The 18,889-nt window shown below is 48.7% G+C and overlaps 1 protein-coding gene across 32 annotated transcripts in view; it reads left to right on the plus strand.

Moving 5' to 3' along the window:
* The window catches only part of LOC144369124 (mitotic spindle assembly checkpoint protein MAD1-like), a 278,411-nt gene that overhangs the window by 189,063 nt on the left and 70,459 nt on the right, over positions 1 to 18,889 (plus strand). For 21 of the 32 annotated variants that reach the window (XM_078028198.1, XM_078028188.1, XM_078028190.1 and 18 more), the window contains exon 13: positions 11,096 to 11,184. In XM_078028198.1, the coding sequence (XP_077884324.1) occupies positions 11,096 to 11,184 (89 nt within the window). Of the gene's footprint in view, positions 1 to 11,095; positions 11,185 to 11,305; positions 11,458 to 13,733; positions 13,918 to 18,889 lie in introns of all 32 variants that reach the window. The other 11 variants (XM_078028201.1, XM_078028200.1, XM_078028183.1 and 8 more) reach the window with 4 other exon arrangements.

Here is an 18,889-nt window from a genome sequence, read left to right on the forward strand (position 1 = left end):
TGCTTTGGTTATACAGAAAGTTTTAGTTTTGATGAAGTCTTATTTTATCATTTTTTTTCAGTGCCATATCTTAATAAGTCATTGCCTGATCCAAAGTTAGGAGGATTTACTCCTATGTTTCCTTCTAAAGAGTTTTGTAATTTTACCTTTTACATATAGGTTTTAATCCATTTTGAGTTAATTTTTTAATATGGTGTGAGGTAGGGGGTCTAACTTGATTCTTTGTATGTGGATGTTCAGTAGCCTCAAAACCATTTGTGAAGAGACTCTTCTTTCCCTGTTCAGTGGTCTTGGCATCCTTGTTAAAAAGCAACTGAGTCAGGCACAGTGGTGTATGCCTGTAATCCCAGCGACTCAGGAGGCTGAGGCATGAAGATCGCAAGTTCAAGGCCAGCCTCAGCAACTTAGTGAGGGCCTTAGCAACTTAGTCAGACCTTGTCTCAAAATATAAAAAAGGCTGGGGATATGGTTCAGTAGTTAAGTACCCCTTGGTTCAATTTCTGTGTTATGGTTTAGGTCTGAAGTGTCCCCCCAAAACTCACATGTGAGACAATGCAAGAAGGTTCAGAGGAGAAATGGTTGGATGGTAGGAGTCTTAACCTCATCAGTGATTTGATTCACCTATAGGGATTAATTGAAGTGGTAGGTGTGGCTGGAGGAGGTGGGAGTTGGGATATGGCTACAGGGTATATATTTCATATCTGGAGAGTGGAGTCTTTCTCTGCTTCTTGATCACCGTGATGGGAGTTCCTTCCCTGTACCACCCTCTCCCGCCATGATGTTTAGCCTCACCTCCAGCCATGAGGAATGGAGCTGGCCTTCTGTGGACTAAGACCTCTGAAACTGTGAGCCCTCAAATAAACCTTTCCTCCTCTATAGTTGTTCTGGTCAGATCCTTTAGTCAACAGCAGTGAAAAAGCTGACTAAAACATTCTGGTACCAAAAAACCAAAACAAAACAAAATCAAGTGATCGATCATAGGTATTTAGGTTTATTTTGGGACTCAGTTCTGTTCTGTTTATCTTTCCTTATTCTATTGCTGGATTGTTTTAATCACTGTAGCTTTGTACTAAGTTGGGGAAAATCTGTCAACTTTATGTTCTTTCCTTTAAGATTGTCTTGGCTATTGAGGGTCTCTTGCAGTTCCACATGAATTTTAGGATAAGTGTCCCCCCCCCAATTTCTGGAAAAAAAAAAGTTTTCATTTGGGATTTTGACTGGGGTTGCATTGAATCTGTATGTAACTTTGGGGAATCTTACTGTCTTAACAGTAATAGTGTTCTAACCTGTGAGCATGAGCACAGAAAGTCTTTACTTATATTGAGGTTTTCTTTTAATTCCTTTCAGCAATGTTTTATAGTTCATAGCATTACAAGTCTTTCACCCTCTTACTTAAACATACTTGTATTTTATTCTCTTTGGTAATATTAAAAATGGAATTGTTTTCTTAATTTCCCTTTTGATTTGTTCATTGCTAGTCCATAGAAATGCCTCTGGATTTTTTTTATGTTAATCTTGTATTTTACAGTTTTGCTAAATTCATTTATTAGTTCTAATAGATTTAATTTTAGAGGTTTTTTTTGGTTTTTTTTTTTTTAACATGTGAGATCAATGTTATCTATAAGTAGTTTTTACAGTTTGAATGCCTTTTTTTTTTTTTTTTGCCAGTGACCCTAACTGGATTTCAGAACAGTGCTGCATAACCATGGTAAAAATGAACATCCTTTTCTTGATCCTGATCTCAAGAGAAAACTGTCAGTCAGTTTTTCATCATTAAATATGCTGTTAGCCATGTGTGCTCATCTTTGTCCTTTAACATGTTATGGAAGTTCCTTTCTATTCCTACTCATTGAGTACTTTTATCTTCAAAATGCATTGGATTTTGTCAAATGCCTTTTCTGCCCAGTTGCCCAGCCCAGCCCTTTATTTAAAATAAATAAATAAAAATTTGTAGTTGGATAGCATGCCTTTATTTAATTTATTTATTTTTATGTGATGCTGAGGATCAAACCTAGTACCAGGCAAGCACTGAGTTTCTTTTTCCATGGAGTAGTCTAGTTGGACTGGAATACTCTGACATGTGGATCTCCATCTTCTCTATGACTTGTTCTTGTGTGTGACTTGGCCTGGCAGGGTATCCCTCGATCCTGTTGGCCCCAGCATCCCCCTTGAGAATGAGTAAGTTGTAATGTCCCCTTCCTTGCCTCCTGCACCTGCAGTATTAGGGGTAGCAACATCTGTACTGGTCCTAAGTGTGAGTAAAGAGGAGAGTGATCTATATGTACTGTGTGTGTCAGTGTATGGACTTGGGCACAAGGTCACCAGGATTCATGGCAACGTCCCCTGCGCCTGTGGGGCCGCTGCACTGCAGCCGCTCTCAGGACTGCTGGCTGAGTGGGTTCTGCGGGAGCTGCCGACACTTGCACCTCCTGCCATCCACACAGGTTTCTGCAGTGATGAGTAGCTCGTGGCTGAGTTCTGAACAAAAAGAACTGGTACTTCCTCAGCACGACTACAGCTGCTGCTCTGAAGAATGTGCTGATACTAACAGTGCACAAGAACATATTTTGTGATTTTTACCAAAGGCGATGTTTCTCGGGCTAGTCTCAGATAATTATAAATAGCTTTGGCACCAGTGTGAATGTTGGCAGGACGTTCAAAAGTTGTGCTTAGTGCAAGACAGGTCTTCCTTCCTCAGGTATGTCCAGTGCATTACGGGTGGACTGCTTGGAAGTGCCAGTGGAGACCCTTTCTTGTCTGAGTGAAGCGCTGTCCTGTGAGCCCCTGTGTCAGCGCATGCAGGTTTAGGGTTGTTAGGAAGGCTGCCGTGTGGAGCAGGCTGGGTAAGTGCTGAGTGCTGTCATTCCAGCTATTTCCACAAACTGTGCTCTTCAGCTTTTTGGCCATTGTCCTGATTGACATTTTTCTCATCCATATGGTAATGGTTTGGTCTGGGTCAGGAGTGAGCAGACTTTGGCCCACAGGCCAAACCCAGCCTGATGCAATTTCTGTAAGTAAAATTTTCTTGGAACTTAGCTGTACTGGTTCACTAGCAGCTTGTGCACTGCATGAGCAGAGACCATGTAGTCTGCAAGGTGGAATCCATAGGCCCTTTCCTGCAGAAGCTGTCTGACCCTGGTCTAGGTGATACATACAAGTGGCAACACCTTCAGTTTCGGGTTTGATGTCAACTGTAAGCCTGGGCTCTTGTGTCTGAAACTAGAGCCAGAGTCCTGCCACCTCTACTGAGGCTTCCTGAATAGGGCCCCTAGCCTGACAAGACATAGCATAATGTGGCGGGGTCTGGGTCCCCCAAGACCTGGCTCTTGGTAGACCCAAGAGGAGCTCAAGAGGCAGCACTTGTCGCTGTTGCCCTGCACACACCCAGGCCCATTCTTGCCCAAACAGAAGCTATCAGTTAAAACCAGAGTTTGGGATGAAACTAGATTCTTCGCTTCTGCTAGGGTGGGTGGGGTCTGCATAAGCTGAGGGCCTCTGTAGCTGAGAAATGGGTTGCAGTTCTTAAATGGTGGGCTCTGCCCTCCAGTGTTACAGCAGACCTCAGCAGCTCACCACCAATTTCTTTATGAGTTCTTGTCTCACATATTTGAAGAATGAAATCCACTGATGAGGATGAGTGCAGATAAGAGTAGGATTTATTCAAGTCTGAGTAGAAACAGAACTTCCAAAGAGTGAGAGGGGACCCTAAAGTAGTTGCTGCTTGCATGTGCTAGTCAAGGGGTTTATATAGCACTTGGGTCAACGTAATTAGTCCAAATTAATGTTATTCAGTGTTTGGAAAAGTATCAATGCTACTGGTTAGCCCTGCAATCCCATTCGGGTCTGACCCACTTCTGTTTTCCCTGCCACTCATGGGGAAGAGGAAGGTCAAGGTCGGCAAACCATGAATGCACAGGCTTTCTGGGCTGTGGTGCTATGTGGTGCAGGTGTCTGCACTGTGCCTGGGCTAGGGCACCACAAGATGACAGGTCATCATGTCCTGGCTTGCTGTGCTCTGATGTGGCGGTCTCTGCAGGGCCACAACCCATGCTTTCCACCTGTGCTCCTGCTTACCTGGGCCACCATTCTGCAGCTCCACCATTGCTTTATTACCAGTTTTTGGTGGAGATTAATGAGCAGGCTAAATGACTTGGTGGCTAGGGGGGGCCATAGCAGAGGGATACCTTTGCTTCATCCCGGTTTATGAAACAGGTGCCCAGGGGAGACAAGGGACCCTGCTAACGGCCCCTCCCTGCAGCGTGGTCAGAATCCACAGAATAGGCCACGATTATGAGGCTACCCACCCCCAGTTACATCTGTCCACGCTGGAGGCAGAGAGGCAAGGTGGTGAACTGGCTCCAGGAGCCCATCATCCCCCAGACACAGCTCGAGGAGTTTCCTCATGGTATTCTGCTGCTGGGAAGCAGCATAGGAGGCACGCCATGTGCAACTCCATGGGCCACCCGAGTGTATCCATGCTGCAGCCTTCGTGGTAGTGTGTGTGCTGTTAGGTTCTGCCCATGCTGGGAATGTGTGTGTTTCGTGTTTACTTATGTTTTGGCAAACAACATATGAACTTGGTGCAAAGTGAAGAGAGGGGAGAAACAGGAATAAGTGGTCTTCTGCCAGCCCCTGTCCTCCAGGGTGTTTGGCAGATAGGTTCGTTTGCTGGCCTCTTCAACTTGCTGTCTGACTTCTTCCATAAGCAGCCCTGTGATAAGGCTCTTGGGCCCGTTTTAGGGAATAGACAAAGCAGAAGCCCAGAAAGTTCTCTGTAATTTGCATCTGGGTGAATGGTGGGCCAGGTCTCCATTTCTCCGTGACTTCACTTTTTCTGTCATTTTCAGAACAGCCTGTCTAGGCTCGCTGAGCTCTCCCTGGGGACAGGCATGTTCCTTCAGCGGGTCCTGAAGACCTGTATCCTGTGTGGCTGCTGGCAGGGACATAGTGGTGGGTGAGGAGCCCTAGTGGTGGAGCACATGGGTGCCTGGTTTCAAAGGCTGGTCAGCCTCCCTCTCCCCTGCCAGCCAACCTGGGTCAACTCCTGCTCCTGAGTCAGAGCTTTCAGCACGACATAGCCCCTGGTGTAGTCCCCAAGGTGCTTGAGCCCAACTTACTGAGGGACTTGCTGCTACCACATTGGTCACTGCCCCAGGGCTGCAATTGCCAGCTCTTTTCCACGGGCCCGTGATTCATTTGGACCAGGCACTGTTGGGAATCATGCCTCTTAATCTAGAAGAGCCTGTCAGAGAAAGGAATATCAATTTGTATATTAGCCTCAGAGATTGCAGTTGGGCAGCACAAGCCCTCTCTTTAGGAGATTAAATTTGAGTGGAACAGGAGACATTCAGGGTAATGTGCACAAATTGCTCTTTGGCCATGGCAGGCAGTGAGCCCCTGCCCCTGTGCCCTGCCTACTGTGTCCATGCTCACCTGGTGGCCTGTGCTCAGGCCCAGCCTGTTAAAAACCTAAGAATATCGCTTCTTTGGGGTCTTTGGCAGGGAGGAGAGCTTCAGTGTGGGGCTGTTTGGTTCTAAGGCATTTGGCAGAGTCTCTCAGAAGGCACAATCCAATTAGTCCTTGTGTTCACTGTTCTTTTAAACCGACTCTAAACACAAGTTTTTCTCAGTGAAGTATGAAATAGGTAGTTGCAGCCTGCAATATTAATGCATTTTCAATTTTTTCTGTCCTTCGTTTTGGCCAAGTAATAGCAGCGTGGATTAGCTTGGTGTGTCTGAAAGAAAGCTGGTAATGGATGCTCTCTTGGTGTAGGCTGGCCTTCAGAGTGAGGGCAGGTCCCCTGGGACCTGAGAAGCCTCATGTGCAATGTACTGGGGCCCAGAGAGGAAGAAAGACAGGCCGTGGCCACACTCAGCGTCTATGAGTTTGACTGTATGAGTGTGAGAGCTCTAGACAGTGAGTGTAAGAGCATGTGTTGGATGGGGGAAGAAGGCCTGGGTCGCCATATGGGGCAGGGCAGGTTCATCTGTTGTCTATCCCCTGCTCGAGCCTGTGCCCTGACCCAGGGCCTGTAGTCTAGGGTTTCCCACTTGGCATTGAAACCTCGAAGACAGGTGGTCTCATCCACAGGTGGCGAGTGGGGTGCAATCTGTGAGAGCGACCCCAAGGACCTTGTGTTTACCCTGCACCCACCTGCCCAGGTGTGAGAATCCAGCTGGCTTGGTTATAGCCTCTTCTGGGCCTGCCCTGTGGAGCCCCCAGATTGTTGCTGAACCTTAGTGATAAAAGGACAAGGAGGAGGATACGGGGCATCTCAGGGCTTCCTTAGCGTGGCCCTGGCTGCACAGCCAGCAAAGCCCCATGGCCGATGGCAGGTAGTTAACGCTGAGAGCTGTTTGCTGGGTCACTGGGAACCCTCCTCAGGTCTCATCTCAGTATCTTTCCACACATTGCCTCCCTTTTAAAAACTGGTAGGTTTAGATGGTTTCTTAAATGGGGTGGCTAGTGTGTTGAGTCTAGGTCCTCTCTTCCAGTGCTGGCTCAACTCCCTGCATGTGTACTCTGTCTGGCAGAAGCGACAACGGGAGCTAGACAGTGTGTCTGGGCATCAGGCTCCTGGGAGGAGCTGGTGTCCCAGTTCACCCTGAGGCTGGACGGAGGAGTGGGCTGCAGCTGCAAACCTGAGCCCTGGGTGTATCTTGATGGCCACTGTCTCGCACCGCGGGACTGGAGGAGGGTGATAGAGTTGTGAGCCAGCATGGCGGCGTGGGCAGGGCGGGCCTGTGGGTGTGTGAGGAGATGGATTGCCTGACAGGGCTGGGGAGGTTTTCTGGTATAGGCTCAGGGGGAAGAGAATTGGCCCAGTGAGAAGAACAGAGCTGAGCGTGTGTTAGTTATGAGTCTAAGTTACAGATTAAAATTAAAGGGCTCCATGTTGGTGTTGAACATAAATCACTCCATTTCCGGAAATCATTCAAAAGTAAGAAGAATGAAAACCAAAACAACAAAATAAGAACAGAGCTAAGTCCACACCCTAAGCAGAGACAGGTGGCCCCGAGTAGAGGAACACGTAGCAGCATGTAGGTATGGGCACAGGGAGCCGCCAGGGCACGGCGCGCAGGAAAAGAGCTTAAGAGGCTAAATGACGCTCACCTTGCTGGACAGGACCTCATGAGAGGCAAGAACAGGCCTTGGTGAAGTGGGTCCCTTGCCCCTGTGTGGCTCCCAAGATAGGAGGGAGCTGTGTGAGGGGCCCCTGCACCCTGTGCCTGAGCAGAGAAGAGTAGTGGTCGCTCTGATGAGAGTTCACAGCTTCCCCTTCTTGCTGGAGACAAGTAGTGGCTCTTGATTGAATTCACAACACAATCAACAGGTTGGATTAAAGAAAAGAAAATGGCCCCAGCCCCTCTCCAGTGTGACCTCATGCTAAACTGGATGTGATAAAAGTCATCTTGCATGATGAGCAGTGAAAATCTGGATGCCCATTTATGAGACAGAAGGAGAGAAGCAGGAAAAGTCACAGAAAAAGAAGTAGACTTCGAACATGTGATTGTATGCACACATTTTGCCAAGAAGTAAAAGCTCATGATCCAGTAGAGTGTGAGTGCCCCCAAAGCCAGAGGAGAAGGCCATGGACCTGAGGGCCTTGAACAGGAGAGGGGCAGGAAGGCAGGAAAGAGGACAGACTGGAGGTGCACAGGAAGGTAGTACCCCCGGGAAACCCGCCACAAGAGCTGCACGGAGTTAAGAGAATAGTAGCAGTGTACCTGTTACACGTTCTGGTGTCAAAGGGCTTGGATATTTAGTAGAAAGTATTGAGATAGGAGAGGAAGGGAGAAATGGGTTTCTTATCATTAGTAGCTGAAATTGAAGACATACCCTAAGGAGAGCATTGAGTTGTTGAAGTGTGTTTAACTGGGTGTTAGTGGTTTCCAGAGGAACAAAACCTGTCGATTCATTTGTCTGCCTGGAGAGACTAGTGGTTTGATTGGTTATGAGGGATTGGCTCATGTGATACGGAAGCTAGGAAGTCCTGTAGTCGGCATCTAAAAACTAGAGACTTAGAAAAACTAGTGGTGGAACTCAATCCAGGTTTGAAGGCCTGGTCCACGAGGCTGAGATGTCCCAGCTTAAACTGGGAGGCAGAAAAAGAGAGCCTCACCTTTTCTTGGTTCTGTTCGGCCTTTGGGGGGTTGGATGCTGATGCTCATGTCAGTGTCAGGGAGGACAGTCTTCTGAGTCCACTGATTCCAATGCTGATCCACCCCGTGGCCTCAGAGACACACTAGGATGTGAGGTTTCACCTGGGCACATCTGGCTCAGTCATGAAATTAACAGTGACAGACACCACAGAGGTGAACAAGAGATGGGCCAGACAGACACTGCACAGGACATGTGATGAGCACAGCCTAACACGGGGCGGTATAGGCACAGTACCAGAGAGCCTCTGCTATAAGAGCAACCAGTAAGAAAAATACAAACTGTTCTGAGTATCAAAACTTAACACATAAAACAGTAAATAAGATTAGAATGCCACGGAGGGATACAGTTTTTATAAGACAGGAAGTACAAGAACATACACAGAAATAGACACACATATATCAAAATATAGGTGGGTTAAACTCTTCTATTAAAAGGAAAAGACTTCCTGATGAATTACAAAGCAAAACCAAGAGGCTGAAACATGTGGGTTGTGGGGCCATCTGTTAGTCCTAAACACAGAAGCAGGGGTTGTCGTTTTGGTCATGTTCAAGTCTAAATTCCAGCCATAAAGCAGTGTAGAATACAGGATGGATATCAGTGTGCCAGAGAACAGCGCCACTGTTCAGGAAACTGACATGTGCAGAGGGGCAGGGAGAGACGGTTGAGGATGTGAGCAGCAAGTGAGTTTACCTTCTTGTCTGTGACATAGCAAGTTGTATTGTGAGTCCCCAGTCCCCAGAGTTAGAGGACACATTCTTTAAAGAGTGTTCGTAGAAAATGTCCATAGATTAATCACACATTGGGTAATAAAGAGAAGCTTTATAAACTTTATAAACCTTTGTAAATTCAAATAAAACCTCTTCTAATGGTGATGTGACGAAATTTGAAGTCACAAACAAAACTAGAAAAAGAAAAGGCTCCTATTGCTTGGAAATTCAAAAACAAAACAAAGACAAACAGAACAAAACATTCTGTCTTAATTCTTGGTTCAAAGAAGAAATGCAATTCAAAAGTGCGTAAAATCTAGAAAACAATTGTATTGAAAGCAGTCCTCATCAGAGCCAGTGGAAACATCTAAATTCATGGTTTAAATATTTATACCATGGGACAAGAAATCATGAATATACATGGACTAACCTCCAGCTGCAGAAGTCAGAGATGCAGTAAAAGAAAACCCCAGTAAGACAAAAGTTAGGAATCTAATGGTCAAAGCAGTGGTTAACAGCAGAGCAAGAAGTAGTAGAAATAATAAGAGTCCAGGTGCCTGTTACTTGAAATGAAGCCAATAAAATAGATGAATTATTCACAACTCGAGTAAAATGTAATAGCATCACCACCCAAAATAAGAAGCAGGACTAATTATGTTCAAGCTTCTGGCTGGGGAAGGCTTAGAAAGCTTCCGGTGCTGAGGACTCTATGTGGCCAGGTGGGGCCCCCACACCCTACACAGAATATTCCCAGCTTGCACCCATGGCTTAGACCTCTCTGCATATGTCAAACCTCTATAGTAAGGTAAGTGACAAGTAAAAAATAACCCTAAAAAGAATATGGTTTCTACATGACTTCTGTGGAAAGAATTATGAACCATATTGCAAGTCCTTTTAAATAAACACAAACATCTGGAATAGATAATATTTTCCTAGAAAGTTTCTCATCAATTCTGAACCCAGAAAAGAAAATTCTAAACAGGCCACTTATTAAAGAGCAAAGTTGGCACGAAATAGCTCCGGTTGTCTTGCTGCCCTCTCCCAACAAAGAGAAATGGAAGATGCATCAGGCGGAGCCAGTTTCAGGGAAACTTCTACCAGATTCTCAGGATAGGCACCTGCAAGGTATATGGACGGCCCGAGTATAGAGGAAGGGGGAGGGCTCTTTGGTAGTGAGCAACTGTGTCGGTAACAACTGTGGTTTGCACAAGGCCTTGCACAAGTGCACACCTCACAGAGGAGACATGTTAGTGCATGTTAGTGTCAGCATGTTAGGAGTGAATGTCATTGGCAAGTTGAAATACATTGTCTTGGTCCATCGGTAGCTGCTATCACAGAACACCAGAGGACAATAATTTATAATAAACAGTTATTTCTGCCACCTACGTTTCTGGAGGCTGAGAAATCCAAGGTCAAGGGACCACATCTGGCAAGGATGAGAAGGGTAAGGGCACCTGAGAGCTGCACTGAGGAGTGGCCAGACTTTGTTAGCAGACAGCCTCTGAGCTGCAGCTGCGGCACAGTTTCGGGCTCCTTCTAGGCTGCTCCTTGGAATCCTGGGGCCTCCTTAGCTAGCCCATGTCTGGGTGGAGAGAGGAGGTTAGCTCTGAGTGCATGTCCTCTGGCTCCTGAGGTCCCTGGCCAGTGGCTGGCCATTGACAGTACCCATTCTCAAGCCTGAAATTACTGGGACTCCTCATATCCACCACTCCCTAACCCTCCCACCCTGATGTGTCCAAGTGTTATTACAGTTCACTTTCCTCCTGGAGGAGGCCTTCAGCTTCTGTATTCTATAGAGGAATCTGAAGTAGCAAAAGAAAGAAAATACTGTGACTGTTCATTCAAAGCAGTGGCAAATTTAGAATATGTTCTTTCCAGTTACTGTGTCCCTTTTTGCCCCAGAGATTTTGGTGTCTCTCCACATTATTCCCAGAATGACTGTGACTCCATGGCTAATCTGCAGACAGAAGTGTTAAGGAAGGGAAAGGGTGATTTTTGCAAGAGGTAGCATGCTGGTGGCCTTGCAGATTCAGGCTGCTGGGATTCCCAGGAAAACAGCCCCCCGTCCTATGTTCCCTAGCAGGAGGAGGGGATTGGGTCTGGGGAACCTTTGAATGGTGCTTTTGGGACCTCTGGGGCCAGGCAAGGTTCTAGGCTCTGTGCTGTCTGTAGGCCTGCAGAGCCCCCTGCACCTGCTGACCCTTGGCCCTGTGTTTTCTCGCAGCTGGAGATGGAGCTGAAGATGCTGAAGTCCCAGCCGGGCTCTGCTGAGTCGAGCTTCCCGTTCTGCAGAGAGGAGGTGGACACACTCAGGTACGCTGTGCTGGGGCTGGGGCTGCTGGCAGTGGGAGTCTACTAGAACCCCTTCCTCCACTGCCTCCTGGATGGCATTTTGTTCCTCAATCACATTCCATCCGCTTGGGTTCCTCTGCAGGGACACTCATCTCCACTGGGCTGGACCTTTTCCAGTATCCTTTTCTTGGCCAGCACTGGCAGACAGCTGGGCCTTGCAGCCTCCCCCATGTTCAGGAGCTCGCAGACACTCTTGTCGGGCATCTGGTAGGACCTGCCTTTGCTGCCAGCAAGGTAAAGCAACAGGCCCATCTTCTTGGCTTGTGCAACTCTAGAGGCAGCAAGGAATTTATGAGCAGTGGAATACTGGGAGGTGCAGATGAGAACTGCTTACAGAAGCAGTAGCCCGACCAGATGTGCTTTCTGTTGTCAGCTGGGCACCTTTGTCTATTATTCAGGACGCGCTCACTCGCCCTGAGCTACTGTTTTCCTAGATGCGCTTCCTGCACCTCCGCCATCCAGCACCCCTCACTTCTCTGTAAGCAGAGACCGCGGGCTGAGATTGTTCCCAGATCTTATTTCCTTTCTCCCCAAGACATGTCAGGGTCCTAAAGGAGATCCAGATGTGTGGGTGGGGTGCTGAGCAGCCCCTCCTGACTGTCCCCTGATGCACACTTCAGCCCTACCATTCAGTTTCTAGTCGAAGTGGCAAGTTTCCAGTTCTGGCATCTCTCATGGGAGACAGCAACTGTGGATGCAGAGTGAGTGTGGCTGAGTGGCCGTGCCTGGGGAGCCTCCCTTCTGCCCTAAGTGTATGCCATGGACCAAGTGTCTGGCATCCAGGGCTTCTCACCCAGGGAGCTGTTTCTGGTGAGTGAAATGAGAACAGACCTGGGAACCAGGACAGCCCCAGTGAATACCAGGTGGCCCTTGGTGAGGCCACTGGTGCTGGAGTTTTAATGGCCCTCCCTGGGTTGTGCAGCCAAGGCCCAGCAGACTGGGACAAACCCTGGTACCCAGGGCTAAAGTGGCCTCAGCTGTTTCTCCCCTGTGGGTTCCGTTTTCTCGTGGGTAGTGTATGGATGACCCCAGCTTTGCAGGGTTGTTGAGTAAAAGCAAGAAAATATGTGCACTGCCTCTGGTCCAACCAGGCCCAGAAGTGTTGAACCAAAAACAGTTATGGTCCCTTCCAGGTTTGAGGTTTCCTCCCTCATTTCTGAAGCATTTCTAATATATGGACGGAGGCCTTATAAATAGCACTTTGGAGACCTGCCAGATCCCAGGCTGTTTGTTTTGCGCTCGTTCCATCATTCACTCGGTAGACACCGCGTGTGCGCCGTGGGCACCGTCAGGGCTCAGCACTGAGGATGATGGAGTGGTGAGCAAGACGCACACTCTCCGTCTTCATCAGTTTTGTGGTTTAATGGGGACTTGGGGGGACATTATTCACAGGCAATCCTGGCTCTGTAATTATGGATGGAGAGGAATGTGGTGGTGCTGTGAGAGCAGGTGTCTGGGGGCAGGGGGCTCCCCTGGGAAATACGTTTGTGTGTGGCCATGGGTTAACCATAGGATGGCAGGGGAGCTGGAGGCCAGGCCTGGGCCCCAGTGAGGGTTTGGTCTTTATTCTCTGAACAATGGGAAGCCATTATGTGTTTGAAAGTAGAAGAGCAACATGATTGAATTTGCAGCAGCCAGCACCACTGGCCTCCAGGGTGGGCAGCTCTCCCCAGCTGAGTGCCAGGCAGCATCTGCTGTGGGACACCCTTCCAAGCTGAAGTGACTGTTCCCAGCCAGAGGAGGGCCGAGCATATCTCCTATACATATACCCCTCAGCTCATGGAGCAGCCCTATCTGTGGTGAAGAGCTCATAACACAGAGGTGTGAGTGGTGGTGGTGGTGGTGTGTGTGTGGGGGGGTGTTCAATGCAAGAGGCATTTGAATGAGACTGGGAGGCCCCAAAAGATGGCTAGCAGCTTAGGAGTGCATGCCGCCAAGGGCCACAAAGGCAGGAGAGCTCAGCTGGTGTCTGCCATGAGAGGAACAAGGGCCAGGAGCTGGCCGTGGAGGAGGCATCCAGAGAGTGCTGGGCTGATGGAGGCCCCAGGTCAGCTCTCATGGAGGAGGCACCAAGTGCTCAGGAATCAGCATAGTTGGCCCCTCACCTGACAGAGTCCTTAATGCCATGCAAGACAGGTATGTCCTGTGGTTGTCCCCCCCCCCTTCCACCCCGTGTCCCTGGGAATCCTGTTATCAGGTGATGCAGTGAAGGGATTGGATTTGGGTGTTGGCAGGTGCGCCTCAGGGTGTTAGCCAAGGGGGCAGAGGACAGTCTGCCCCAAGGGCCTGAGGCTGTCAACATGGGCCTGCACTGTGTTACTCAGCTCTCCTGTCACAGACTGGCATCCTGTCTTCTGCCAGGACTCTGGCTGCCCACAGCTCTCATGCTGCGGCTGACAGGAGCATGGCCAGGCGTGGGTGGGGCTTGTGTGGGCTGGAACGCTTTGGGTTTATTTTTTAAACTTCAAGAAAGAGCTTTATTGTTGACATCTTTTGCTCAACGATCAAAGCTTCTTGTCCCCATTGTCTCACTTGGAAAACGCAGCTGTGGAAAGAAGCAGCTTCGTGGCTGGCCGCTGGGAGCTGGTCGGCATGTGTCGAGAGGCTTTGGTGGAGTTTTGCACCACAGTTCTGCAGCAGCACTTCTGACTTCCAGCCAAGGAGCAGCTGAGGGTGGAGATGGCTGTCACACAGGTACCTGCATCTGAGTGGCTGCTCCACACTTGGGTCATGTGTGACAGGCAACCCCAGGTGAGCAGGGGCTCTGCGTAGTGCACTCAGCCAGGGAGACAGTGTAAAACCAGGACTCACAGAGCCCAGGTGGCTCCTCTGGCTTCTCAGGGACAGATTCCTGTGCAGGTGGGGGAGTCCTGCTTGGCCAGGGTGCTGACCCGCCTCTCCTTCCACAGACCTGTCTCTCTCTTAAGGTCTGTTTCTTCTACTGGGTGGGCTAGCATCTCTGGCGCTCCCTGCCTCTGCCCAACCCTGCAATGGCACCCCTGTACCTTCTCACTTTCCTCCCACGACCCCAGCCATCCAGGCTCAGGGCAGGCACATGGGTTGTGCCTCAAGTGTCCCATAGCATCACAGGTAGGCTTGGTGTTCTTGAGATAGCCATATTTGTAGCTCACTTTTGTCCTGAACGAGGAGCATATTGTTGTAGTGAGTTTTCTTCAGACAACATCAGGCAGCCCTCTGGCTGGGAAGTAGTGACAGAGGGGCTGGGGCCAGCTGAACGAGCAGTGTCTCTAGACACCAGAAGCATCTGCCCCAGCTCCCCCGGGGGAGACACCAGTGCTGTCAAGGCCAGAGGGCTCGTCATTGTTTCCCTGCAGCCGCAGAAGAGAGGGGAGACTTAGATGACCCCCTTTGAACAAGGGTCTGTTTCTCCTTTTGATTCTCACTTCTGAGGTTGAAGTGCTTTTCCTTCAGTCCTCTGAAAGTTTCTGAGGAGTGGTTTTTGAAGTGGTTGGTTCAGAGAAAGACAGTGGACACGAGGGCCCTGCTGCTGTCAGCCAGCCTTTCCCCGTGACCACAGTCGGCCAGCTGGTCACAGGAGAGCTGGTGGGGGAACGAGGGGGACAGCACTGCCAACCTGGGTACTGGGAGTTCATATGTGTGTGCATTCACCTAGGTTACATTTGCTACACACAAGAGAGTAGACATACTTACTTGTTTTGTGTAAGTGACACACATCCCTCACACCACATCATCTCAGCACAGAAAACGGAAGTGTCAGTACAGATTTAAGTAGCAACAGCTGAGGCCCTTTCAAGTGGAACAAATCTGGATTCGTTATTTTCTGCTGTCAAATAGCAGCTCTGGCAAATCCTAAATGTTGTCTGTGGATTTAGCAACTGGGTAGACTTTCAGTGATTCCAGAGGCTCGTGTGTCTGTGCCAATGCCTGTTAGTCACACTCCGGAGCCTCTCCGTCACGGCCACGCTTACTGCCTGCCAGGTCCCACGGATGTGCTGGCTAGGCCCCAGTCCACGTGGGCAACCCCAGGCTTTGGGGGCTGAGGGAGCCCTGCCTGCTGGTGCTGGAGATGTCGGAGGATAGTGTGGTACTCTGCAGTACCCACTGGTACCCTGGAGCCCTGGCTGCACATTTAGGAGTGAGGTTGCAAGCACCTGGCTAGAAACCTGGGATTTGTCCCCGTGGCTTTGCTAGGAGATCCCAGCTGGGGTCTTTCACTTGGTGCCCTCAGAATTATTATTCTTTGGTTTCTTCTCAGCCTGGCATATCTTTGGAGACTTGGGCCTGGCAGATATCAGCCTGTTACCAGCTCCTGGGAGCTGGGTGGGGGATGGTGCTGGAAGCTCAGCATCATGGTGGAACTTTAATGTCCCATTGACCTGGGGGATGGGGTCATCCTGCTGTACCTTAGCAGAGGACTTATCCCCAAGCCCAGAATCACTGTTCTTTGAAGAGGAGGGGCCTGTGGTACTCGGCAAAGATGTGGCATCACTGGCGTGAGGTGAAGCTAGGATGAGGGGTGCCAGTTTTCAAGAATCTTCAACATCCAGTTCAGTTCCTCGGCAGTCCCCTTTCTTCCCAGGTCCAACTCACACCTGCAGACCTAGACACACACAGCCAGCTGGTGGAGGATGCCTTGCAAGATGGAGGAAGGCAGTCCAGTGGGGACCTCAGGACTGGGGACAGTGAGGTGGTAGTCCCCTGAGTTCCCAGAATACCAGCTGTATGTCCTGGACATGGAACCCTCAAAAGTTTGAATGCACAACCAGCCATAGACATAGACCAAAGTCTCCAAAGACGTTCACTCCCCCAGCCACAGGGGTGCCACCTGATAGCGGGTAACCTTGAATATGCCTTTCTGACTTTGGCTGATTCCAGGGAAAGAATTGTTCTCCACCCCACTGCCCCACAGAGCCCCTGCCCAGTGAGTCTACTTCCTACCCCAGCTTTCACAAGTGCCCCTGCCTGGCAGTGTAGCAGGGCTGAGTAGGTGGGCAGGCTGTGTCCCTGACTAGGATTGTCCTACCTTGGTTGAGTCAGGCTGACCAGGTAGCTGAGCTTCTATCCCCATCTGGCACTGGAGAGACAAAGGTGAAGGGGCTCCTTACTGCCCTCATGAACCATGTCTGATGCTAGCAGGCATCTCTGCCATTAGGATGGGAGGCCTTTTTTCTGCAGGCATCCCACTTTGTCAGGTTGGTATCAGCAGGGCCCATGGCAGCCCTGCACCTGCCCTGTCGCGTGTATACACGCCATTCAACAGAACTTCAAAACACAGGAAGCAGAAGCAGATAGAACTGAGGAGAGAAACAGACACTCAAGCATTTACAGAGGACACCCATGCACTGCTGTCCACAGTTGGTGGGGGGCCAACAGAAAAGCAGCAAAGATCTGGAACTGAATGTCACTGTCAGCTAACAGGTATGGTCAGTGTTTGCAGAGCACTATCCATTCTCTCTTAAAGTCCACTTGGCACATTTACCACAGTGGATTTTATCTTGGGTCACAGAACAAACCTTAGCAAAATTAAAGGAATCATATTCATGTACAGTATGTTCTCTGGCTACATTGAGCTCAAAGTAGAGGTCAATAACAGAAAAACAACAGAAAAACCTCCAAACGATCAGAAATGACACAAAATCTCCAAATGTGCTTCTGAATCCTCCACATGTCAAAGAGGAATTCTCAAGAGAAATATACACAACTGAGTGATAATGAAAATACAAAACTTTGTCAGATACAGTGAAACCAGCACTGAGAAGGAAACTTTCAGAGACATTCACATTAGAGAAGAAAAGAAGACTCTTATTTATGTGCTAATTGTGAGAACCTGAGGGAAGAGCAGAAGCAGCTTAGAATAGGCAGAAAGAAATAATGAAGAGCAGAAAGAAATGAAATTGATAAAAAAATAGAACGGAGAAAAAATCACTGAACAAAATGCCATTTTAAAAAAAAATCCATAAAATTGATAAACTGCTAGCAAAACTGACAAGTATTAAGAAGCCACAAGACACACATCATCGGTATCAGGGCTGAAGCAGGGGCTGCCGCTGTGGATCCTGTAGTGTCACAGGGCACGGCAGACGGCTTCATGCTCAGAGACTCATTCACTTGGAAGCAAGAGATCAGTTCTTCAAAAACCTTCAACTACCAAATATGAAGTATGCCAAATATATATACCAAAATATGAAATACATACCAAAAGATATGTACCAAATATATACCAAAAGATGAATAGATTATCTGAATAGTTCTAGGACATTAAAAACCTGAAGCCATTATTAAAATGCTCCCAAGAAAGGTCTCTGCAGGCCCCAGTGGTTTCCCTGGGGAATTCCACTGAACAGCTAGAGAGCTTTTGGTGGCAGGTCACTCAGCCTCGTCCAGGAGACAGAAGAGGAGATGGCCAGGGTGGGGAGGAGTGCCCATGTCTACCAGAGACAGCCGGGTGAGCCTGTTGGCATTTTGCTGGGGGGCAGGAGCCTGAGAGCCCGTGACCTGCAAAAGTCAGGAAGGCAGTGGCAGCTCTGCTAGCTAGCTCTGATGCCCCACTGAGGTGGACACCATCCAGGGAACTGAGTGAAGAGGGCAGCAACCTCCTTGTATTAATCTGCAAGTGCCTATGAATCATAAATATTCATAAAATGCTGCCTTAAATGAAGGCCTTCACCCCTTCTCCAGCTCCAACCCCCTTCTTCCTGCTTTTAGACATCACCCCCCACCCCAGGGGACACTTCCTAAGGCTTGGTGGCATAAAGCCTCTGAGCTCATCCTCTCCTGGTCAGGGACTCAGCTTTTGGGGGTCACTGCCACTCACTGTCTGCTGTCTGACTTCTAAGGCTTTGTGATGTTGTCTCTGTTATTTTCTTGTCTTCAGCAGTAGGCCTGAGGAAAATGAGAAAGCCTTTACTTTTGATTTTGCAGCATTTTGAGGGAGTGCGCGTTAATGAACCCGTTCAAGTCACTGTCGTAAAGCTCAAGGCTTTGTTTTTCCATTTCTGTATATATTTGAAAAGTGAAGCAGATGATTGAAGGCTGTTTCTCCTCCTTATGTTACAAATTAGCACCTTCTCTGCTTTCTCAGACCTTTTGTGTTGCCATATAGTTTGCTCCACTGTGTGGTCCATTAACCCCTTCTGAGCTTCAGTGACTTCGTGCTCTCAGCTATTCAGGAACCATGGCATCTTCATGGGCAAACTGCTGGCATGTTGGACTTAGGTGCTCTGTCCCTAGAGCCTATCTTTATTTGACTACGGGAGTCTGGTTGCTTCCAGGATTCTGATCATTCTGTTTCTGAAAATGGTGACAACTACTCACTTTAGTAGTAGCTGTCAGTAACAAAATTGTAATAAGTTGCCTGCTGCCGCTTATTTGGTGCACCCCGTGGGCCACATCCCACATGTGCATTCTTGCCTTCTTACACCATCCCAGGACAGTTTCTAAGAAAGATGCTCACTTCATGGAGGCCTGGGTTCCATACAGTGGAGTACATCCATTTTCAAGCGTGGTTTAACCAGCAGTATTGAGAGTTGGGTGGTGGCAATTGTCTGTGAAAGAGCAGGTCTTAAGACACATATCATCTTCTGAACTCTAAAACAATGAGAAAAGCAGCTGGGTGTGATGGTGCACACCTGTAATCCCAGTGACTCAGGAGGCCGAGGCAGGAGGATTGCAAGTTTGAGGCCCT

This window comes from Ictidomys tridecemlineatus, chromosome 12 (assembly GCF_052094955.1).
Source record: "Ictidomys tridecemlineatus isolate mIctTri1 chromosome 12, mIctTri1.hap1, whole genome shotgun sequence".
Taxonomy (NCBI): Eukaryota; Metazoa; Chordata; class Mammalia; order Rodentia; family Sciuridae; genus Ictidomys; species Ictidomys tridecemlineatus.